Genomic DNA, 25,993 nt, shown 5'->3' on the forward strand with positions numbered 1-25,993 from the left:
CCACCTTCTGACGTTTTTTTGATATTACAAAGAAGCAATTACTGTATGTTTAAACGATTCACTTTGACCTTAATACATAGTGTTGCGATGGAAAACAACAACATTGAAAATATACAAAAATAATATGGGTATTAACAAAACATGTCAAGCAACATTTAATCTAAAACCATTTTTAAACATCTTCCGAAGTCTATTTTAATTATGCATGCATGACTTCATTAGTAACTTAATAGAATATTTGTAGCTTTCAAATATACTTTTGTCACACCACAGTGCCAAGTGAACTGCAAAAAGCTAAAATAATAAAAATAAATAAAAAAAATACTGAAACTTAAAGGCATAGTTCACCCTCATGCCATCCAAGATGTTTATGACTGCTATCTGCAGAACACAAAGATTTTTAGAAGAATATCTCAGCTCTGTTGATCATTTCAATGCAAGTGAATGGTGGCCAGAAATCTGAAGGTCTAAAAAGCAGATAAAAGCAGCAAAAAAATAATCTAAGACTTCGGTGGTTAAATCCATCTTTTCAGAAGCCATATGATAGGTGTGGGTAAGAAGCAGATCAATACTTACAGGAAGTCTTTTTTTTACTCTAAATCTCCACTTTCACATGTGAAAGTAAAACTAAACAGGCACCGCATGTGACTTTCAGATGTGAAAGTGGAGATTTATAGGGGAAAAAAAAGGACTTAAACATTGATCCGTTTCTCACCCACACTTTTATGCTGCCTTTATATGCTTTTTGGATCTTCAGATTTCTGGTCACCATTTATTTGCATTGTAAGGACCAACAAAGCAGAGCTATTCTTCTAAACATTTTCATTTGTGTTCTGCAGAAATAAGAAAGTCACACATCTGGGATGGCTTGAGGGTGAGTAAATGAGAATTTTCATTTTTGGGTGAACTATCCCTTTAAATGGTGACCAGCTTTACAGCATTTAAAAATATATATTATATTATATATATATATATATATATATATATATATATATATATATATATATATATATATATATATATATATATATATATATATATATATATATATATATATATGAACCTAAAATCTTGATGTTGAAAAATGTATAATGTTCATGTTATTTATCAACTACCTACAGTCTATACAAACTTCACAAGATTTGTAAAAACTAATGACACTTAATTACAATTTATAATTTATTTGCATTTTCATCTAGTTTTTTTAAACCAATATACTGCAGGTGAAAAAACTAAATTAACATTTGCTTATCTGCCTCTTATATTCTTATGAGTTTAAGTTCACATTGAGAAAATAATACTACCAAAATAATTTCAGTACAGCTCAGCATAATATTAAACAATCAATCCTTATAATAGCAGACAAAAATACTTCTGTAATATTAAATAGTGGCTGCACAAATAGCATCAAGCTAACACAAACGAAAAAAAATTAAAAAAAAATTAAATAAAAAGTTACAGGGGAAAAAAAAAAAAAAAAAAAAAAAACAGTGAGCCTAATTTAAGGCACCAAAAAGGATTCAGTGGGGCCTTTAAGATGGAAGTGTGCCAGTTACCAAAGTTTGGTCTGAGCCAACCTGAACAATGTACATTGGTACAACACACTGTACTGTCACATTGTTCAGATCAAAGTCATCATCTGCTCCTGTCGCCATGGTGACCACTGGGGCAGCCACACTCACTCCCTCTGACAGAAAGGGATTTGATATTGGCTCCATGGCCTGTGAACAAGATTGACAGGCTTGATAAAATAAAATCCAAGTTACAACTATCAAAAATAACATTGTTAACATACAGTATTACTGAATAGCTATATTATGATAACAGAATTGGAGTGTTTACTTATATTTTATATATAAACTCCAATATCCTGTATACTTATCATACAGTATATTATATATAATTGCAGAGAATTATAATGGAGAACTCACATCATCCATGGTCCATAACTCAGAGTAGTCAGTCTCTGTGTTCGAACAGTTGATTCCAGTCTCTAGAAAAACATTAGGATTCCCATTGCCCTGCAAATTCAAAGCATCAAGGCTTTTTCTGTCCTACTGTATATTTCAAGCTTGTTTTTACAGTACCTTCTTGGAAAAAAGAGAACAAATTTGGTATTCTGTTTTACACTAGCTTTCAACAGTTTTAAATTAATTTAAAAAAAGCTATTTTAATGCTGCAAATTACTTTTTGAAATAACTTTATTTTATAACAATTTTACCTGCAATGACAAAGACCTATTTTCGACAATCATCACTTCAGTGTACTAAAAAAAAAAAATAATGAATCACGTTTTCTAAATACTAATTTGGTACTCAAACATTTCCCTTTTTTTTTTTTTTTTTTTTTTTTTTAAGAACAGATCCACTCAATGAAGTATGGACATCACAATACAATGATATTTTTTTGGTAGCTGAAGTATGGAGTACACTTGCAAGTCACTTTTCCCTTGCAAGTCAAATTTTGGTTTAAAAAAAAAAATAAAAAAAACTCTTGAAATACATCAGTCTAATGTTCTTTTGAGAGATAAAGGCTTTTCCATGCACTACTGTCTTGAAAGAAAATATCAAACTGGATTAAACCAGGACAGAATGGGAAGTGGACGGCCCAGCTGTACAACAAAAAGACTAGTACTGTACATTAAAGTCTCTAGTTTGAGAAACTGGCAGCCTCAATGATCAGTTCAGGCCAAACACCAGTTTAATCTGCATAAATGAAGAGAAGACTCTGGGATTTTGGCATTTTAGGCAGACTTTCAAAGAAAAAGTCACATCTGAAACTGACAAACTGTCAAATGGGGTAGAATGTGCAAAAGAACTTAAAAGTTTGAGTGGTAAATGATTAAAAATGAGTATTATGTACGGATGAATCAAAGTTTGAGGTTAAGCTGTTGTTAGAAAAGCTTGGTTGGAAAATCCATGAGAAGTGCCTTACAAGCCATTTACATCTTCGGAAAGTGCTGCAGAAAGCATGGGATGAAGATCTAGAGTAAAATGACTGCTAGAATGCCAAAGGCATCACTGCTGCAAGTAGAGGATTTGAGAAAAATATAGCTGCAGGCCGAGCTCCAAACTGCCAGAAAAGACCCTAACTGTGGCTGGAAGTGTGGCCCCTTCTAGAATGGGCCCAACCCCCTTCTAGAGTAACTCCACCCCCTTCCTGAGTTTTCTTGGCTACTTTGAGTTTCCAACCCAAATTGGAGATATCTGGGCTGCAGCAATAATTACTTGGGATTTTTGGGATGAACAAAGTTTGAAGAATACAGCATTTTTTTTTTTTTTAATAGAAAGTAATATTTAACATTATAAACATCTTTACTGTAATTCTTGATTAACTTTAAAATGATGAATAAAATAATTTCTTCAAACAATTTAATAGGTTCAAACTTTTGAAGGGTAGTGTAAATATAATTCAAAACAGAATGGGCAGGACTGCCGTACACTTGACTCACACTGGTAGAGGTGTGATTGAGGACAGCTGAGAGGAGCCGGATGTACTCCGTTGCAGCCTTAAGCATGTCCACTTTACTGGGCTTTCGGTCTCGTGGCATCACTGGCACGATACGGCGAAGGTACGAGAACATGCTGTTCAGGCTCCTTACCTGAGGGACACATTGGAAAATTAACTGGCAAAATTTCAGAAGTGCTTTAGATTGAAAAAGTCACATAAAAATAGACCTGGAGGAACAAACTCAGAATTGGGATATAATGGGTTCACGGTATACCTCGATTTCTAAACAAGTGGTTTTCATATCATTGACATCTCATTCAAGTCAGGGTTTTTTCTGTACTTTTCTAAAATCCAAATCAGTTAAAGGGATAGTTCACCCAAAAATGAAAATTCTCTCATTTACTCATCCTCATGCCATCCCAGATGTGTATGACTTTCTTCTGCAGAACAAAAATGAAGATTTTTAGAAGAATATCTCAGCTCTGTAGGTCCATACAACGCAAATGAATGGTGGTTAGAATTTTGAAGGTTAAAAAAAAAAAAAAAAAAAAGCACATAAAGGCAGCATAAAAGTAATCTATAAGACTCCAGTTGTTTAATGTTTTCAGAAGTGATATGATAGTTGTGGGTGAGAAACAGATCAATTTTAAGTCCTTTTTTGTACTATAAATTCTCCTCTGTGCACAGTAGGTGGCGACATGCACAAAAAATGCGAATCGCCAAAAACAAAAGAACGTGAAAGTGAAGTTTTATAGTAAAAATTACTTAAATATTGATCCGTTTCTCACCCACACCTATCATATTGCTTCTAAATATACAGATTTAACCACTGGAGTCATAGGGATTACTTCCATGCTGCCTTTACATGCTTTTTGGACACTCAAAGTTCTGGTCACCATTCACTTGCACTGTCTGGAACCACGGAGCTGAGATATTTTTCAAAAATCTTCATTTGTGTTCAGCAGAAGAAAGAAAGTCATACACATCTGGGATGGCATGAGGGTGAGTGAATGATGAGAGAATTTTCATTTTTGGGCAAATTATCCCTTTAAAGTAGAATTTGTTTTATTAATTTTTTTTAAAATAAGGAATAATTTATACTTACACATTTCTAAACTGCCACTTTCTTTACATTTAACCGTCACCCCATTTTAAAGGGGGCATGCTTGATGCGAGTGCAGCACACAGACATGTTGGAGCCGGAACCTTTATTTCCTCTCACTATAGCAGTTAAAATCTGGCGTGTGGTAATATTTGCGCGGACCACAGATTTGAGTCCTCATCTGCACGTATGCACCTGCCTTTTACTGTACTAAAAGAGCATCACAAAGTAGTCGTACGGTGTATTTATAGAATGCATTCGTATTCACTCGCGGTCAAGAGTATACTGTGAAAGGCAACGCGGTTGACCAGGCACGGTCCATCTGGAACATGGAAAAACTAAGTATACCCAAGCCTTCAGTCCCCATTCACTTCCATTGTTTCGGAAAGAGTGGTCAACATTTTTACATTTCTCCTTGTGTTCCACATAAGCAAGTAAGTTTGGAATGACAAGACAACTTAAATTTTTGTTGAACTATCCCTTTAATTCTCATTCCGTCAAATGTTATCATATTTAAGGTAGATCCAACATCAGGATTTCGGCTCTGATGTTTTATCCTTTGACATCTGACACAAGGCAGCTAATTGATTTGTTGCCTTCATATCTAACAATAATACATGTTAATGTTCAATCAAATTTAGATTAAAGCTAATGATCAGCAGATATATTACAAAGGGCAAGCTCACCCAAAAAAAAAAGAAAAGAAAAAGTGAATTCCGTCCTCATTTACTCACCCTTATGTTGATTCAAACCCCTATGACTTCCTTTCTTCTGTGGAACACAAGAATAGATGTTAGACAGAATGTTAGCCTCAGTCACCATTCTCTTTTATTGCATCTTTTTTCCATAGAATGAAAGTGAATGGTGACTGAGGCTGTCATTCTCCCTAACATTTCCTTTTGGGTTGCAAAGTACCAAGTAATACAACAGACTTTTCATTTTCGGGTGAACTATTCCTTTTAGTTAGCTTTTTTAACGCAGTCTGCATGTTCAGTGAATGGAACTAAACTGGCTCTGAATAACTGCAGAAAAGTGTAAGAATAAAGAGTATGAGGGATACTGTAATTAAACACAAGCACCCAAGTACTTGAGAATATATAGAAATATAATACATATAACTTGGGAATCTGCAGAACTTCACCAAATGGGGGCAGAAATGTACAAGTATTGAGAGCGTAAGCATGTTGTAAACACTCACCCTCAATCTCTCCTTTGCGTTCGCAAGCTGTCGTCTCTTTACAGCTTTATCTCTGTCCTCCGTATCGATGTACTGGCCGTCGTCCAACCGGATAAATTTACCGATACTCACATGAACAGGAAGTGAGGGTTCAGCACTCTCGCGCAATAAAATATCACCCATTAACTCGCGCTCTGGGACCTTCATCAGTCCCACTATGGCCCTAAACTTTCTTCCATTCATTTCAAGTTTTTTTTTTTTTTTTATTTATATATATATATATATATATTTATATATATTTTACAATGTACTAAATTAGATATCTTCACAGCATGGTATAACCTGATTTAACAATGTTAAAGCTAAAGGCCTCGCATGTAAATTATTTAACTCATAGTCTACTATCGTGGAATCTATTGGTCCAGAAGTTATTAACCGATTGATCAAAAATCAAATTCAAACTAATTTCACCTGTGTGCCAAACTCCACACTTTCCATGCAGACTGCTTGAGATGATTAGGTGCTATATCAATCTTCACCACTAGTCGCTATGTCGTGAGCATGCATTGTGGCGAATGAAATCCCGCCCATTGAATACCTGTGAATGATTGGATAAGATTTGTGTGTGTGTGTGTGTGTGTGTGTGTGTGTGTGTGTGTGTGTGTGTGTGTTATATGATTTAATGTCAAGCTCTCAGTAATGTGATTAACATAATACAATTCTACTATTTGTCACAGTATGTTAAGATTTTCATTGTAGTGGAGACCGGGGCTAGTTGTCACGCAGGTTAGGGCTATTTCACTAGGTAACTACAAGATTTTCAGACAAAAGTCCAATTGAACAAAATTCTCGTTTTCTCTAGCAATAGTTCTGTATGCTGATTTCAAACACAGTTCTTTTCTAAGCTGTCTTGAATTAGAATAATTCCTAAAATTCCAATACCATCATATCTGACCTTTAGGTAAACAAGTTAACACAATAAAAGCACACTGAGATATGGATACTTTAAAGGAATATTCTGGGTTCAGTACAAGTTAAGCACAATCGACAGCATTTGTGGCATAATGTTAATTGCCACCAAAAAAAAAAAAAAGAAAAAAAAAGAAAAGAAATTCGCGAGGCACTTAAAATGGAAGTAAAGGGGTCCAACTTTGGGAGATTTTAAAGTCAGAAATGTGAAGCTTATAATTTTATAAAAGCACTTACATTAATTCTTCTGTTAAAACTCATGTATCATTTAAGCTGTAAAGTTGTTTAAATTGTAATATTTACAGTCATTTTAGGGTTTTAAGGTTTGTTGACATCGTTGACATCGTTGTTGTTACTCCGTCATGGCAACAAAGTTGTAAAATTGGCTGTAACTTTACACAAAAAAGATTACTAAGCCATTTTATCACACTAAAATCATTTTAACAGGCATATTGTTTTCGTCTTGTGGCTATATTTTTGAAAAGGTGAGTATTTTAACGTTTCCAGATTAGCCCCATTCACTTCCATTGTAAGTGCCTCACTGTAACCCAGATTTTTGCTTTTTTAAAGAAAAGGAGGGGCAAGTCAAAATGTTTTTTTTTTTTTTTTTTTTTGTGTGTGTGTGTGTGTGTGTGTGTTAATTAATATTATGCATTGTTAATCAGTGCTGTGGACTGATCTTAACTTGTATTGAACCCAAAATATTCCTTTTGAATGAATGAATGTTACATATATTTAGCACTTTTCTGACACGACACTCAAAGTGCTTTACACAGTGAACAGGGGACTCTCCTCAAACACCACCAGTGTGCAGCATCCACCTGGATGATGCGACAGCAGCCATAATGCACCAGAGAGGAGAGTTATAGAGCCAATTAATGGATGGGGATTTTTAGGAGGCTATGATTGATAAGGGCCAATGGGGGGAATTTGGCCCAGACACCAGGGTTACACCCCTACTCTTTACAAGAAGTGTCCTGGGGTTTTTAATAACAACAGAGAATCAGGACCAGGACCACGATTTAACGTCACTATACTGGGACATCAGGACCCACACAGACCGCAAGGTGAGCACCCCCTGCTGGCCTCCTTAATAACTCTTCCAGCAGCGAGGCAAGGGTCAACTATATTATGAGGTACATTGGTGTTTTTTCTTTTAATATCAGGTCAGGACAGATTGACTGTGCACACGTTTTATGTTTACATTGTAAATGTTATTCAATTAATAAACAATTCATTTTGGCCAATATAATGGTTTGATATGTTTATATGATAACTTTTAATTCAATTTTTTTTGCATTGTAATGAAGTCTATTTGTGTTTCAGAATTGTTTTGCTCTTTAGATTTAGCTGAAAAGCCTATAAAAGGCTATTTAATGGCCTATATTAAATAGGCCTGTATAGTGTGAGAATATTCCCCATTATTGTCACAATAGGTGTTAAATGAGCCGTATTTTTTTTTTCATAGACAGTAACAGAAAAAACATTCAACAAAACTTTTTTTTATTTTTTTTTCAAATTATTTTTTATTTTATTTATTTATTTATTAGCCATGACCTAAGACATGTGGACATGCAGAAACTGACTGTCAAGAATATACCCTGAGAAATATTAACAGGAGCATAACAACTAGCCCCAAGTATTTCTAGCATACAATCATTTTACATAAAATTTTGTATTTTGAGCATAATACTTACACTGTAAAAAAAATCCTGTTGTTTAAAAAAAAAAAAAAAAAGCTGGCAGCTGTGGTTGCCAGAATAATTATGTAAAAAATACAGTAAAAATGTAAACAACTTTACAGAACAACCTGTAAAATGTGCAGTTTATAACTGTTGTAATTTACATGACCTGGCACTGTAAAAAAAGTGCACTAGTACCTAGTGAAATAGCCCTAACCTGCGTGACAACTAGCCCCGGTCTCCACTACAATGAAAATCTTAACATACTGTGACAAATAGTAAAATTCTGCTTTTCACTTTATAATGTATTGTTAATCACCGTAGTAATTACAGAAGGGCATATGATGACATGAAGTTCATCAATAGTGACCCTTCCAGGAACAATGACCAATAAACATGCACAGACACAGTGCTCAGTGTCACTCACACAAACACTAAACACCGTCAGGGTAACACATGTGAAATTAAAATAATGCAGTAAACATTAACTAAACTACATCAAATATAACACAGAACACCCCAATGTACGTAAATGATATTAAAAATAAGAAACATAAGTATTCCCATAAAATATAATGAAATATGATGGGTCATGCAGGGAATTGTGGGAACGTTTTTTACTGTAATTTTAACAATAATTTACTGTAAAAAGTACATGAACTCTCCTGTTAAACATAATGTAAATTTTTACCATTAATTAAACAGGAAAATCATACTTTTGACATCTAAAAAAATTACATTTTTACAACATTTTATTGTAAAAACTATTGTATTGTCTTTTAAAATATATTACAATATTTTATTGTATATTTTACAGTTAATACTCAATTAATCAATTAAAAAAAAAATTCTGTAGCAGTTTTACAGTCTTTTACAGTTAAAATTACAGAAATTTTTTAGAGTGTAGAGTATGTTTAGTAATAATAATGTGATTCATTCATTCTTTATAAAATCGCCAATACTTATTTTAAATCAGCTTTTTATCAAGTGTTCCCATTCTTATTGAACAAAAACACTCCATCTGATAGCTGTTCATTTTTGTGAAGTCATTGTTGATTCAGCATGCATACATAAATATAGGCATGAATGCAGCAGATTGCACTTGCATGAATTTTGTGCCTTTATTTGTTATTATTTTTGCATTTTCTTCGGTCTCAGATGATATTAAAATTCTATAATAAACTTTATTTAAAATGTAAATAAATTATTTAAAATCAACTTTTTAAGTAGATACTATATTCTTCTTCTTCAATTAGCATGCTTCCAAAATTAAGTGCCACTGGTTCAGAAATTATATGCATTGATGATAACCACACAAGAAAGTACCATCATGATTTGCCCCCAGTCTGAGCTAGTACTACTGTAATGGAAAAAACCTGTACTGTTTATCACCATCTTTCTTTGGTAAGAAATTATCTTTTATAAACTGATTAAGTGAAAATGGAAAATGTAATCCTTCCTGAGGCATTTATGTGATTCACCATGAAATAATTCTTATATTTAAAGTGATATCATTACTTAATCTTAATCTAAACACACTAGCTAAACTGAATCATGCAAAGGCTATTTATGATGTAAACATCCTGCTTAGCTTTATCAGTTTCCTGTTACTCTGCTTCACAGTCATAAAACCACACCTGGGAACTCCAATACCTGAAAGGAAACTACTAAACTAGACCTGAAATTAAACTACAACTCATTGATTAACCAGATTATCCCTTAAGTGTTTTCATGACCTTAAATGAGAATAGACAAAATTAATTAGTGCTGCCAAAAATATTTGCCCATTCTTACATTCGCAGTCCAAAGACGTGTCCATTGATTAGTTCAAATGCCAAAATGTTTTTTGTCTTTTTACAGTTAATGGATAGATCAGCCTGATATATCTAAAAATGATATTTTTTAGCAGTTAAACTGTATGCAGAGACTTTTCCTTATACATGTAACAGCTTAAAACTCAGTCAGATTGATCTCACAGCGAAATTGGAAACAGTAGATTGAATTTTCTTTAGCTAAAATCGGTCTATGCTTACTGAACTCAGTAATAATTTTAGACTGGTAATTACCTTTCATCTTGCAAATTAGTTAACTCCTTTTTTATTGTTTTGAACAATCACTGTCTTATGCTTCATTTTGAACTGTCATAATTAAAAGACATATAAAAGAAGATGGCACTGAAAAGAATGTCTGTACATTCACAACCAAAAGAAGAGAAAATACCTCCTTAACTGAAAACTACAAATAAGTAATTCAACATTTTACTTTTCTATTCATTTCTGAATTCATGTTTTCCCTTGGAGAGAATTGTGAGAGACCTTAAAGAGGTTCATTTATTATTTTTGAGAAATATTTTCTTTGTTATCTTTTAACAACTTTTCGTAGACAGAAAATCCATATCAACAGCTCAGCTATTACATCTAATCAGCGAGTGATGGAAAAAAATAAGCTTCACAATTTAGCTTACAACAAGAATTTTTATAAAGCACAATTTATAACTTAATTAACTGTAGCACAAAACACCACAAAGTTGTTGGTAATTGATAATTTAAGGAGGAGGAGGAATGAATGATAAAAACAAAAATGGATGGATGAACAATGGGGCCATCACAAAGATTAAAAACCATTCAAAAAGTGGGCCTATGTCTTTCAGTTGTTCATACAATAAGCCGTAGGTTTCCTCAGAGTAATGATTTTTGTGAACAATTGAGACACCATCGTAGGTTTGGAATCCGATCAGCTGCTATTTTACAATAAATTAATGCACCCGTGGGATGTGAAGAATTCAACCCATGCTTATCTGATAATGGAGGACCAACTCTCTCCAAAGGCAATTTGTGTATTTGATATTGTAATAGCTTAAATTAATAGTTATATTGGCGTTGCAGGTATATCAAGTGCTTGCTTCAATGTATTTGGAAAGGAATCTGGATTGCAAAGATCATTCAAATACTGTAGCACCCTTGAACATAAAGAAGCACCAAAAGGTTTTTTTGCTCTCAGGTTATGAAAAGACAGTGACATAATGGCTTCTGATTGTGTATTCACTGACTTTTACAACGCACAAAATCTGGCAACGATTTTCATGGCCTTTCAAGGTCTTGGATTGTAGCAAACTGGTTAATACCTCAGAATGTAAATTGCTTTTTCCTTCTGAACTCTCCATTAAAGTTACATGTAGTCTGAACTATGGGAAACATCTCAGACCTTGCACTCCCAATTGTGTGGGTGCAAAAGCAGAAGATTGGAAATTGTGAAACGGTTTCTATGAAATAAAGAAAGTAGAGAACAGTCATAAAGAAAGCATTGTTGGTTCTGCTTGACTGTGTCACACAGCCTGAAACAAGACGTGCCTAGCTGCACATTTACATTCTGGGTCTAGATCACTTCATATGTTTGTTTTCAGATACACAGAACATGATAAAGTCCAAAGTGCCTCTCCTATTCTCATTTCTTCCCAATGGTGATGGAAGGACTGACATACTCCTTTCCTCCTGATGGTGATGGGAGGACTGACCTACACTATTCCGATGTTGTGAACGTGATGAAGGATGGGCGGACACATCATTGAGGATGTCAGGTGGGCTCCTACTTTCATCAGCGTTTCGCTGACTGGGCCCACAACGTCTTCAGTAGGTTCAGCAGTGTGTTCTGGCGTCCCAGAACCACCCCCCTCAGCATCTGCCTAGCCTACTCACTTAGGAGACCAACCTTTCTTTTGAGCCAGAGCCACTGACTACTCCACTCTGCCACACCTGATGCTGTCTTGATGGTCTGGCGTAGGGCTTGTCCACTGATCCCCAGGTCCCTCAACAGACTTACAGTGGATGTTGCCACAAAGCCCCGACACCCTACCTCCACTGAGCAGATCTTTGCTCTCCAGCCCCGCTGTTCTGCCTCTGCTGCCAGCTCGGTGTATCACAGCTTCTTCCTCTCAAAGGCCTCTTGCACGGCATCCTCCCAAGGGACTGTGAGCTCCACAAAGTAGACTGTGTGCAGAGATTTGGACCACAGCACCAGATCTGGCCTCAAGTTAGTAATGGCTATTTCTGATAAATTGGACCATAAGCCGTTGACCCACATCCACTAGCATTCGCCAGTCCCGGGCTGCCTTGAGCTGTCCAACGCTGGTCCTTGGTGGGATCTTCCACTGTTTTTATTCCCCTTCCCGGACAAATGCTTCTGGGTGAGCTGGATCGGTTCTCCTGGTCGGCAAGGCATTGATGGCTGTCATACAGACAATATAACATATTATGTCAAAACCAACTTTCTGCAAAACAATTATGAGAAATATCTCCTTTCACCCTGTTGTCAAGTCGCAAGTGTTCAAGAGAAGTGGAATACACACATAATGTTCTGAAAACTTGTTAATGTTTAGTCCACAACCTTGCAACAACTTTACTGTCTGACCCTACATTTAATCCATTAACTTATATATGCACCAATCAAAGGCACCAAACCTTGAGTCTTTCAGTTTGATATAAAGAATAACATACCAGGCCTGGAGAATTAATTAAGCACCATTTTAGAGAAATTAGTGCTGTAAACAGTTTTTTTTTTTGTGTGTGTGTGTGAAAAATTGGTGGATCTGTTTGGAATAGCACACTACTTGCTATTTCTGAAGTATATTGAATGCATTACTGTGCAGAGTCTACAAATTGTAAAAAGCAAATGTGCCTTTAGCTCCACTGTACCCTATTCTATTCCACCGAAAATTACCCAACATTTTTTCTTTGATTGGAGGCAGGACACACCTTCTTCGCGGCCAATCAACGGCCACGATTCCAGTGACGTAAAACTCCTCAAATTACTAGTTTTACCGGGACAGCGCAAGACAAGTGAAAGAAAGAGTTTGAGAAGTTTGAAGAACATGAGCACGCACCCAAAGTGACTTTGAGAATCAGTTCAGAGTATAATTAAGACACTTAAGAAAGTTACGAGACCCCCCGTGTTGACTGAAGACGATGATCGCCTCTCATTTACTGGCATACTACTTCACAGAACTTCACCATGACCACGTCCAGAAAGTAAGTACGCTTGCCGGCTTTCCCCAAAAAGCGGCTTATCGAGATTTTATACGGCATATTGTCTTCATCAGGTGGCTGGTTGGAGATCATAATCTAGCCTTTACGGTACTCGTTTGTTGTTAGTGACACTGTTGTAGGTCGTTCACATCCTATAATTTACACACGCGTGATAGCGAGGTCTGTGTTACATCATTGAAGATAATTACAGTCCAATACATTTCCACTGATGCCAGGCGTCGACACTCGTGTAGATCGGATTAAAAGTTTAAATCAGTGAAATATACATAGTTAATATTATTTGTAGCCCCGCAATTGTTGTGTGATATCCACTCTTCAGAACAACGAAACTATTTTTCTTTCCTCATGAGTTACCTGTGTCAGTCCGCAAACCACCAGTTTCCGCATTTTTGTAAGTATGGAGATTTATGACTAGTAGTATAGGAGAGCTGCTCCATACCTACTGTATAATAATCACCGAATAAATTATTTTTATTTCCACTTTTTTAATTAAATAACGTAACTTTAACAGTTTGTTTTATGGTCAACATGATGTCTATAAAATAAATCAATGACATAGACACATATAACAATAATGGGTGGACTAGTTGAGCGAGTTTGTCTGAAATGTTTCGCTTCCTGCCACGATGTAACTGAGCGCGTGCTGCTGCTTTTGTAACCTGAGACACGAGCGCCCTTGAGTCACACCTAAAAATGCGCGCAGCTTAATGAATGACCGCAGAATTCCATTCCATCACAATAGAATTCCATGTTAACATAACAATGCAGTAACCTCTGACACGTCTATAAGCATACAGGGATGTTAAACAGTATTTGGACACTTTATCAAACTTAGGACACACTTAAAGTGACATTTCACCCAAAAATGAAAATTCTCTCATCATTTACTCACCCTCATGTCGTCCAATGTGTGTATGACTTACTTTCTTCTGCAGGACACAAATGAAGACTTTTAGAAGAATATCTCAACTCTGCAGGCCCATTCAATGCAAGTGAGAAACAGAACAATGTTTATGTACTTTTTTTTTTTTTACTATAAATCTCCACTTTCACTTTCAATTTCCTCAGCGCTCTTCTCTTTTAAGAGTTCTTTTGTTTTGGGCAATTCACATTGTGGGCCAGGATGAAAATTTAGCTATAGTAAAAGTGACTTAAATATTGATCTGTTTCTCACCCACACCTATCATATCTCTTCTGAAGAAACATATTAAACAACTGGAGTCGTATGGTTTACTTTTGTGCTGCATTTATGTGCTTTTTGGAGCATCAAAGTTCTGGCTACCATTCACTTGCATTGAATGGGCCTACAGAGCTGAGGGAAGCACGCCAGTGCGCTTGTGAAGCTTCGTCAACACGGCTTTAGGACTCTGCTGCCGAGTATTCATCTGGCAAATGTCCGCTTCCTCGCCAACAAAACGGACAAACTGCTTCTGCTCACTCAAACAAATAATTTTCTAACTCCACTGCTCTGTGTTTCATGGAAACCTGGCTGAATGAAGCCATCCCGGACAGTGCGCAACATCTGCCGTGCTTCCGTTCGCGTTGCGGAATCATCGGGGAAAACGAAGGCAGTGGAATATGCTTTAACATCAACGAAAGTTGAAACAGTGTTGAAGAAGATGTGCTGTCATAATTTAGAAGTGCTCTTCATCAACTGTAAGCCTTTCTACTCTCCCCGGGAGTTGTCCTCGTTTATTCTGGTGAGTGTGTACATCCTGCCACAAGCATGCGTGAATGCAGCATTGCAACAGCTGGCTGATCACATCACAGACATGGAGCAACAACACCCGGACTCTCATCATTATTCTGGGAGATTTTAATAAAGCTAACCTCACCCGTGAACTGCCAAAATACAAAAAACACATCACATGCCCCACCAGAGAAAGAAATATTCTGTACCACTGCTACACCACTGTAAATTATGCATATTGCTCTGTCCCATGTGCAACTTTTGGACTCTCTGATCACTGTCTGGTTCAAGCAGACCTACAAGCAGAAACTAAAATCAGCTAAGCCTGTAGTAAGGATTGTAAAGAGATGGACCAATGAAGCAGAGCTGGAACTACAAGCCTGCTTTGACTGCAGTTTGCTTACCGACTGTCAACATGGGACTGCATTATATCCTGCAACAACTCGACAGACCTGGGACTTATGCAAGGATTCTATTTGTGGATTTCAGTTCAGCCTTCAGTACCATCATGCCTGATCTTCTCTCAACCAAACTGACCCAGCTCTCCGTGCCCACCCCAATCTGTCGATGGATCACCAGCTTTCTGACAGATAGGCAGCAGCTAGTGAGACTGGGTAAACTCACATTCGGGACCCTCACTATTAGCACTGGTGCTCCTCAGGGACGCATTCTCCCTCCACTGCTCTTCTCCCTGTACACGTATGAGTGCACTGCAAAGGACCCCTCTATCAAGCTCCTGAAGTTTGCAGACGACACCACGGTCATCGGCGTCATCCGCGATGGTGACGAGTCTGCATACAGATGGGAAGTTGAACAGCTGGCTGTCTGGTGTGGTCACAACAACCTTGAGCTGAACACACTCAAAACAGTGGAGATGATAGTGGACTTCAGGAGAAATCCCCCTGCACTAATTTTCATTTTTGGGTGAACTACCTCTTTAAATGTAGGGTGAAATAAGATCTGGGACTTTTTTTTTTAAATTTTTTTTATTTATTGTGATATCCACACTTCAGACACACAAATGTTATTTTATAAAATTTTTTTAAGATGTTATACAAGTTATACTGAATAAAATGCTCCTTTGTGACATACCACCACTATAGATTCACGATAGTGACAACTTTGATTTTTAATGGGAATGACAATGAGGCTGTGAGGGATTACACACTGGTCATGAGTTTAAGAGTAATGAAATGTTTTATGCAAATAAAAGGAGTTTCCTTCCTCTCAAGAATCCCTACGTCTTCTCTTTGGTTATCAAGCCAACAAATTTTGTCACCTCGTAAAAGTGCTACATTCCCTCGCATGCAATGGGGTCAAAGGATCAAGAAAGAGCATGTGAAATGTGAACTTGGTGTTTAAATTGCTGTGCAATTTAATTTGATTTCAGACCCAAATAAAAATTACCCATGGCCAGAAACATAATTGAGATACTTACTTGTTCATCAGTATTGTACAATTAAGCAATGCTCAACATTTTTTCTTGCTAGCAATTTGCAATAGGTCACAAAAAGTGTCAGCTAAATATGAAGTACCTAAAACTAACTAGTCTAATCTTGGCTCTGCTCCATAGTCTTATTAAAAAGATAAAATTAAAACAATTACCAATTACTTTTCCATTCCTTTGATTTTAATGGAAGTTCCTTCAAGTTAGTCTAAATTCTAGATAGAGATAAACTTTGTCTGTGATCATTGTGCAGGCCTTGTGTAGCCCATAATTGTACGCTTCATTATCTCTGTGCTGTCTACTCTTAGCTACATACTGTACTGTATGTACCTGATTTCTGGGTATTGCTGTTTAGTCACTGAGTCAGATATTTATGAAGCCATTTCAGTAGGGAGACAGGACCTTGAGTTCAAGGTGACTAGCAATGTGGATGTACAGTCGCCCTGTGTTATACTTAATTCCAGAATGCAGATCATAGTTTGCACACTGTAAAAAGAATGTTCGTAACTTTATGGGAAAAAATGTAAAAATGCTACAGTAAAAACTGTTAATTGGTTAACTGGTAGTTACCTGAACATATACAGTGAAAAATTATATAAAAAAAGACAATAAATGTAATTTAATGGTGAAATATTGTCAGTTATATTTGGAAGTAAAGTATGATTTATTTTATCCCAATAGATTAAAAAAAAAAAATGAGTGAGGTTTACAAAAAAAAAAAAAATGATAAACAATTTTTCCATGCAGAAATTGCTTGTAAATTTAATAGACCATATATTCAAGTAAAGGCTAAACACAATTCTTGGTGGCTTTATTTAGAAATTTCTCAAATAAAGTTTATTTAGCAATATTTTAGTAAATTGAACCTACTGTTTTTATTTATTTATTTATTTATTTATTTATTTTTTTGTGGCTATTTTATTCCATCAAGCCCCTAAAGGGCCAAGGTGGTGGGGAAAAAAATAAGCAAATGCTTTTGTGTTCTCTCTCAAAACTTTGTGTTCTCTTGCAAATTATTTTGCATTCTCTCACAAAACTTGTGCTCTCATATATGCATTCATGCTCCTGATTGCTCTGCAGGCTGTTGCATTTATGAGAGATAAGTCGAGATGATAGGTGTCGGTGCCTACTTTATGTGGAAAACTTTATCTTGTAAACATGTAAAAGTGAGAAGATACAGTGACTCCTTTCTGTATTGCATCATTACAGCATAAATAAATCTGATATATGGCATATGCAAAAAACAAAAAAGAAAAAAAAAGACAGAAAATATGCAATTCAAAATGCATTTTATATATATATATATATATATATACAGGTGCATCTCAATAAATTAGAATGTTGTGGAAAAGTTCATTTATTTCAGTAATTCAACTCAAATTGTGAAACTCGTGTATTAAATAAATTCAATGCACACAGACTGAAGTAGTTTAAGTCTTTGGTTCTTTTAATTGTGATGATTTTGGCTCACATTTAACAAAAACCCACCAATTCACTATGTCAAAAAATTAGAATATGGTGACATGCCAATCAGCTAATCAACTCAAAACACCTGCAAAGGTTTTCTGAGCCTTCAAAATGGTCTCTCAGTTTGGTTCACTAGGCTACACAATCATGGGGAAGACTGCTGATCTGACAGTTGTCCAGAAGACAATCATTGACACCCTTCACAAGGAGGGTAAGCCACAAACATTCAATGCCAAAGAAGCTGGCTGTTCACAGAGTGCTGTATCCAAGCATGTTAACATGAAAGTTGAGTGGAAGGAAAAAGTGTGGAAGAAAAAGATGCACAACCAACCGAGAGAACCGCAGCCTTATGATGATTGTCAAGCAAAATCGATTCAAGAATTTGGGTGAACTTCACAAGGAATGGACTGAGGCTGGGGTCAAGGCATCAAGAGCCACCACACACAGACATGTCAAGGAATTTGGCTACAGTTGTCGTATTCCTCTTGTTAAGCAACTCCTGAACCACAGACAACGTCAGATGCGTCTTACCTGGGCTAAGGAGAAGAAGAACTGGACTGTTGCCCAGTGTTCCAAAGTCCTCTTTTCAGATGAGAGCAAGTTTTGTATTTCATTTGGAAACCAAGGTCCTAGAGTCTGGAGGAAGGGTGGAGAAGCTCATAGCCCAAGTTGCTTGAAGTCCAGTGTTAAGTTTCCACAGTCTGTGATGATTTGGGGTGCAATGTCATCTGCTGGTGTTGGTCCATTGTGTTTTTTGAAAACCAAAGTCACTGCACCCGTTTACCACGAAATTTTGGAGCACTTCATGCTTCCTTCTGCTGACCACCTTTTTAAAGATGCTGATTTCATTTCCCAGCAGGATTTGGCACCTGCCCACACTGCCAAAAGCACCAAAAGTTGGTTAAATGACCATGGTATTGGTGTGCTTGACTGGCCAGCAAACTCACCAGACCTTAACCCCATAGAGAATCTATGGGGTATTGTCAAGAGGAAAATGAGAAACAAGAGACCAAAAAATGCAGATGAGCTGAAGGCCACTGTCAAAGAAACCTGGGCTTCCATACCACCTCAGCAGTGCCACAAACTGATCACCTCCATGCCACGCCGAATTGTGGCAGTAATTAAAGCAAAAAGGAGCCCCTACCAAGTATTGAGTCATATACAGTAAATGAACATACTTTCCAGAAGGCCAACAATTCACTAAAAATGTTTTTTTTTTGTTGGTCTTATGATGTATTCTAATTTTTTGAGATAGTGAATTGGTGGGTTTTTGTTAAATGTGAGCCAAAATCATCACAATTAAAAGAACCAAAGACTTAAACTACTTCAGTCTGTGTGCATTGAATTTATTTAATACACGAGTTTCACTATTTGAGTTGAATTACTGAAATAAATGAACTTTTCCACGACATTCTAATTTATTGAGATGTACCTGTGTATATATATATATATATATATTAAAAAATGCTATAAATATGACAATTTTTATATATGTAGCATTTTTCCCAAACTACAGGCCTAATGGAATTTGAACATCATATGCTTAAATATCAATATTATTAATATTATTTTATATGTGGCTATTTTTTTGTTTATGTTTTATGTTTTTAGTTTATGTGGCCATTTATCATAGGCCAGCAGATGGAGACAATTGTGTTATGAGTGAGTCAATCATTCAACACTGACACGTACCAAACTGCATAAATGATGCCTCCACAGGGCCCTCCTAATGGAGAGCAATCATGGTGGCAAACCAAAGGGTTGTTCCAAACACAAATACTAATGATTTAAAAGTGAGTTCCGAATTGCAGTTATTTTAAAGCCCAAAACCTTCAGTTACCACACATAATGAAGCATTTATTGCATCCCCACTGTTGACTTCTTGCCAGTAAAGTAAAGAGCGCACAAACAAATTATTCGAAGCTTTTTCAAACAGATGTTCTTAAGTCCTTCTGTAGGCAGCCGATGGAAGAAGCAGCATCTGGGACTGGAACGCTTTGCTTTGCGAGTGTTTTCTGATCATAACATTGCTGTTTTAGATCAAACTTTGTTTTCACTTGATTATTAGGATAACCATTAACTGCACACACTGTCCGGAATTTTTTTTAAGACACCTTACAACATTTAAAAAGCAAGAATCTAACTGCATGACATGCAAGCAAGCAGTGACTGGCTACACACAATATGGCAACCAATCGCACTTCCACTAGCCAACCGGAAATTTTGCCCACCTTGCGAAATACAGCGGACTCGCTGAAAATGTTGTGGATTGTCTTTTGGGCTTCACTCTTTCATTGCACTGGCTTTCTCTTCTTGTTGAACTCAAAAGCTGGAATAATGCTGGAATACACATAGGAGAGCTAGCAGAAGACTGTCATAATGACGCACATTTTGCGAGAGAACGCAAAATAATTTGCAAGAGAATGCAAAAGTTTTGCGAGAGCATGCAAAAATTCTCAGGGGAACAAAGTTATATGAGAGAACATAAAAGCATTTGCTTATATTTTTCAACACTACCTTGACCATTTAGGGGCTCAGTACACACTATATAAAGCCATGCTTTAAAAACTATACACAGACCTGAACACTTGGTGCACAAAACACGATGATGTTAACAATCAACAGAATTTTTTTGATCATGAACGGGTCATTTTGAGTAGAAAATGAACTTCAGACTTCACAAAACAAAAAGTTACCAAACGTAACAACAAAATCAACAATCTAAACAGTGTGAATCAACTTGTAAACAGTAAAACCATGCAAGCTCATTAATTATTCAAGCCCAGTACTGCTGGGAACACCAGCTGAGAAAAGTTTAGTAAAATTTACTCAAATTAGCAAAAAAATATGACAAGGTTTTCTACTTTAGGATTGAAACACGAGGATGCATTGTAAAAACAAAAAAATCATAAATAATACTTGAAAGCTAGAGCATTCATTTTGACATGTTTGAATGGAGTACAAATTTAGAATTTACTTGATATATTCAAGTTACATTTATGCATTTGGCAGATGCTTTTATCCAAAGCGACTTACAGTGTACTTATTACAGGGACAATCCCCCTGGAGCAACCTGGAGTTAAGTGCCTTACCCAAGGACACAATGGTGGTGGCTGTGGGGATTGAACCGGCAGCCTTCTGATTACCAGTTATGTGCTTTAGTCCACTATGCCACCACTTCACCACAAATTTTTTTTTTTTTCAGCGCATCTCGTAATGTCTGAAACATGGTAACTGTATTTTTTACCCCAAATTTCTTGCAACCACGACTGCCAGTGATTTACTGGCAGAATATTTTTTTACAGAGCATGAAAGATTTAGTTCTTCGAGTATATTGTCATTTTGAAAAGATTAAAAACGCTGAATTCTGCTGTTGGGTATGTTATCACAAAAGGTCAGCATGGGTTCAATGAACTGTATCTTTACAATAATGGTGGTGATGTTCAATTTGTTTCTTCAAATGCCTGTACAGAATTTGACTTTTGAAAATTAGCATGCCCTGAGAAATATTAATTGTAGGAAAAAGGTGACAACTAGCCATAACCATTTTAATGTAGTCTGCCCCTACATATACATACTTTAGCCTAAGTATTAGTGTATTGAAGCTGATTTGTTTATTGTGTGATCTTGGCACCCTGTCTCTTATGTTGGACAGCTGTGTGATGTTTTTGTCCCACCGTGGTGTCAAATGTCATATTCTAGAAACAGCCTTATGGGTTTTGCCTCTCAGGGTAGTTCTTAATATTTACAGAGAAAAGCCAGTTCTGTTGAGGAGAAATATGTGAGAATAAGTGTGAATGTTGATGCTGTCAGCAGCTAGAATCAATGTGTTTGAATTGTGCCTCAGTATATGTGCTCTTGTTCAGATGATATTCGCTGGAGAGAACTCTTAAAGGAGAATTGAACCCAGTGTTTCCTCTAAGATTTTTTTCTGCAGCAGAGCTGTTGTGCATCATGAGCCTGAAATGCTGGATCTGTATTGACGCTCGTCAGTGATTTCTCATAAATATTAAATGGCTTGAGCACAACTCATATTTCATGCACACAAACAAACAAATTGAAATAGTTTTATTAATATCCTAATCACATGGGTTGCCACCTTAACGGAGGTGCAATGTATGCACAAGATTCTGTGGTATTACCTACAGACGTCAGTTATTCGTATGTCTAAGTCAGTTGTACGTTTCACCGCAGTACGATTACACTATTATACGCATTAACACTAGAGGTTAGAGGTTAGACTTTATAAACACTTTTTGCACTTACACTGGTATGTTATGATATCGAAACACTTTTATCACAATGTATAATTTGAAAAACTTTGCATTTTAATGCTTGTATTACAGACCCACCTATATTTACACACTTATTCCAACGTCATTGGCTTCCGCGGTAGCTCACCTGAAAGAGTATTGGATTTTTGACTCGGAAGATTGAGGCTCGAGCCCAGCCAAACATGCAAGCTGACACGTGAGTCGAAAGTGTCCTAGAATCGACATGAAGTGACGTGGTTGCTTCAGAAGATGTGATTTTAATTCCGCCTTTTGTTTTTGTGCACTATCACTTAGGTTTAGGTGTTGGTTTAGGGGAAGGATGTCTGTTTCGTTTACCTCTCATTTGCTTTACCTCCTGTTTGCTTTTTTGGAACACTATTGGTTAGGTTTAAAATATTGCCATAGGCACGTTATTATTATGAGATCAGGCTGAGATTAACTAGAAGCCATTTAGCTTGGCTTGTAACCATCACTTCGGCATAACGTTCATTTTGTTTAACTCAATTCTGGTACTTATGTTATATTTCTACTGCCTTTGCCAAAGAAGTAAGGATAGATAGGTTCTCGTGAACAGCCTTTGTTGGATGGCTATACGGTGGCATCCCTGTGAGTATGTACATGTATTTGTGTGTGTGTGTGTATGTGGTGGGGTCCCTTTCATTTCATGCCAGCTCCATTCAACTGTGCGCAGTCTAGAAAACCCACAGCTGACTGGGGCTAGAAAGCATTATGTTGCATCAAGAATAGTAATGAACCATGTGAAATTCAGCAGCTGTGCTTATTGAGAAATCGTATAGGGGAAACACTGGAACCATTATTGAATGAAAGAGAGTTAACAGTGAGGTAATTACTAGTAAGGTTTCACCATTAATAAAAAAGTGTGCAATTTTTAGGGATGTACAAAACTGCCAATTTTCATAATTGACTAATAGGCTGGTTGTTTGATTGACTAGTCACTGTTAAGGATAATAATAATGTATAATATAGGCTCCATTATGGTCACGTGACCCTGATCAGATGCGTTTCAGAGATATACGGACGCTAAGCGTAGCACTTTAACTTGTTAACTAATGGATATTTAACAAATAAAAAGGCTAAATAACTAGCATAATATTGCACAAAACTATCAAAGAAATAAGAAAGACTCCAATAAAAATGGCACAAAACCACTTATGTGCATCCTGAGCAGTTTATCTTTTTTTAAATTGCAACTATTTATTTAAGCAGTGTCAGACAGAATCAGCAAAAGACTTTAATCTCTCCAAAGCACCTAAAAAATACGGGAACATTACTCACAGCAGAGGATTTAACATCCAACAGTTATCGTCTTGTAATGTGTTGTTGATGCAGTGCTTTGATGGCTGTAACAATAGCGGTGCATAAATTGGCTAAATTTAAAGCATTCATGATATGAAATTTCTTGCAGAGGGTTTTACTGTGCTGACTGTTATTCACATTTAAACACAGCAAGCTATAATCACGCAAAAATGCACTCAAAGTTGTGTCTCCCATTAAAACCACCACCACTAAAAATATTAATGTTAGTAATCGAACTCACTAATTGACTAGTCAGTTGTTGGAGGACTAGTCAATTAGTCGACCACCGTAGTACATGCCTAGTAATTTTTTCAATGTTAAAATACTTAAACCAGCTTAATGTGAAGAGACAACTAAACTCAGTAAAAAAAGAAACGTCCTCTCACTTTCAACTGCTTTTATTTTCAGCAAACTTAACATGTGTAAATATTTGTATGAACATTTAAAGATTCAACAACTAAGACATAAACTGAACAAGTTTCACAGACATGTGACTAACGGAAATGGAATAATGTGTCCCTGAACGGGGGGGGGGGGGGGGGGGTCAAAATCAAATGTAACAATCAGTATCTGGTGTGGCTACCAGCTGCATTAAGTACTGCAGTGCATCTCCTCCTCATGGACTGCACCAGATCTGCCAGCTCTTGCTGTGAGATGTTACCCCACTCTTCCACCAAGGCACTTGCAAATTCCCGGACATTTCTGGGGGTCCCAGACGTGCTCAATGGGATTGAGATCCGGGCTCTTCGCTGGCCATGGCAGAACACTGACATTCCTGTCTTGCAGGAAATCAAGCACAGAACGATCATCAGACTGAGCTTGTTGTCATTGCAGGCAATCTCAACACTGTGCGTTACAGGGAATACATCCTCCTCCCTTATGTGGTACCATTCCTGCAGGCTCATCCTGACATGACCCTCCAGCAAAGAAAACATACACAGAATCAACATTTAACCCCGCACTATTACCCCTCCCAATTCCCAACCCCACCCTGACCCTCAACAAACATTCCTGTGGTCACATATGAGTATAATATATATATGTAATAACACACATTAACAACTATACCTCTCTCTCCACTGCCCCTCCCTGAAACTCCAAGAATGCCAAATATTTGCCCCATTTCCCCACAAGAGTCCAAATTCCCCAGTCTTCTAGATGACCCTTCTTCGAAAGCCGTCACCCTCCCTATCTCCGAGCACCACTCCTGAAATGGGGACGCTCCAGCCAATTTCCATCCCCTTAAAACAATTTGTCTGGCGATCATGACACTGGTTAGGACCCAAATTTTATGTGTTTATTCCCTATATTGATGACCGCCCCATCGCCTAAAATACAGAGTCTGGGGCATAATGAAATTTGAGTGCCCAATACGTCACACATAAAACTGAAATTTCAACCAAACTTCTTGGATCTTAACACACCACCAAAAAACATGGGTTGGGTCTCCATCTTCTGATTGGCATCAGCAGGTGGGTGTGTCTTTAAGACCAAGCCTGTACAATCTAGAGGGGTTCCAATAGAATTGATGAAAAATCTTGAATTGCATAAGGTGCATTCTGCATCTCTGGATGCAGACTTGACGTTTTTTAGAATCCTAGCCCACACTCCCTCCTCCCATAATCTCTTGATAGAAGTTAAACCTCCGTACCCCAGACTCTGAATTAGGAGGGAGTAGTACACTGATGCCTCATGACCTTTTCCAAAAGCAGTAATCACCACTCCCAAAAATAGTACAGAGCAGGTGGCACAGCTGTAAATGCCTAAAGAAGTGAGATTTGGGAATCCCAAAATGTTGAGCCAGATTTTCAAAGGATCTCAACACTCCACTCTCATATAGGTCACCGAGTGTATTAACCTCCCTCACAATCCACTCTGACCAGCAGAAAGGGGACTTATTAATACATAATTTGGGGTTCAGCCATATGCTCAAGGCAACATTTAAATAAATGTCAGAATTAAACACTCTGGACACTTTTGTCCTTACCGAGTGCAAATGCGAGATAACGGGGTGTAATTTAACTTCTCCGATTAGTTTGATAGAAAGGCTTTGCAATGGTGAAATAGGGGCAAGAACTTCCTGGTCAATACAAAACCAGGGACGGGCTCTCTCAGGTGGAAGCGACCAATGAGCCAAATGTCTGAGACCGAATGCATACTAATAAAACAAAATCTTCTGTAGGCCTAGCCCACCTTTGTCAATCGGCCTATGCAGCTTACTGAAATGCAATCTGAGACGTTTACCATTCCAAATGAAGGACTTCGCTATGCTATCAAGTTGCTTGAAATAAGAGAGGGGGACATCTATAGGGAGAGACTGTAGCAGGTAGTTGAATTTTGGAATACAATTCATTTTCATAACATTAACCTTCCCAA

At 36.9% G+C, this 25,993-nt stretch overlaps 2 protein-coding genes across 2 annotated transcripts in view; one reads left to right on the forward strand and one right to left on the reverse strand.

Moving 5' to 3' along the window:
- Positions 1 to 1,224: 1,224 nt before the first annotated feature.
- Positions 1,225 to 6,194, reverse strand: figla (folliculogenesis specific bHLH transcription factor). Its single transcript, XM_051669399.1, has 4 exons — positions 5,751 to 6,194; positions 3,452 to 3,601; positions 1,932 to 2,021; positions 1,225 to 1,721 (listed from the first exon to the last, which is right to left on the reverse strand). The coding sequence occupies exons 1-4, from the start codon at positions 5,970 to 5,972 to the stop codon at positions 1,533 to 1,535; spliced, it is 651 nt and encodes a 216-aa protein (XP_051525359.1). The 5' UTR covers positions 5,973 to 6,194; the 3' UTR covers positions 1,225 to 1,532.
- Positions 6,195 to 12,665: 6,471 nt separating this feature from the next.
- LOC127427042 (hexokinase-2-like) overlaps positions 12,666 to 25,993 on the forward strand; it is an 88,627-nt gene continuing 75,299 nt past the window's right edge. Inside the window, exon 1 of the mRNA XM_051674364.1 lies at positions 12,666 to 13,404. Coding sequence (XP_051530324.1) covers positions 13,342 to 13,404 — 63 coding nt within the window. The 5' untranslated portion in view covers positions 12,666 to 13,341. The remainder of the gene's footprint in view (positions 13,405 to 25,993) is intronic.

The sequence above is a fragment of the Myxocyprinus asiaticus genome, chromosome 3 (genome assembly GCF_019703515.2).
Source record: "Myxocyprinus asiaticus isolate MX2 ecotype Aquarium Trade chromosome 3, UBuf_Myxa_2, whole genome shotgun sequence".
NCBI lineage: Eukaryota > Metazoa > Chordata > Actinopteri > Cypriniformes > Catostomidae > Myxocyprinus > Myxocyprinus asiaticus.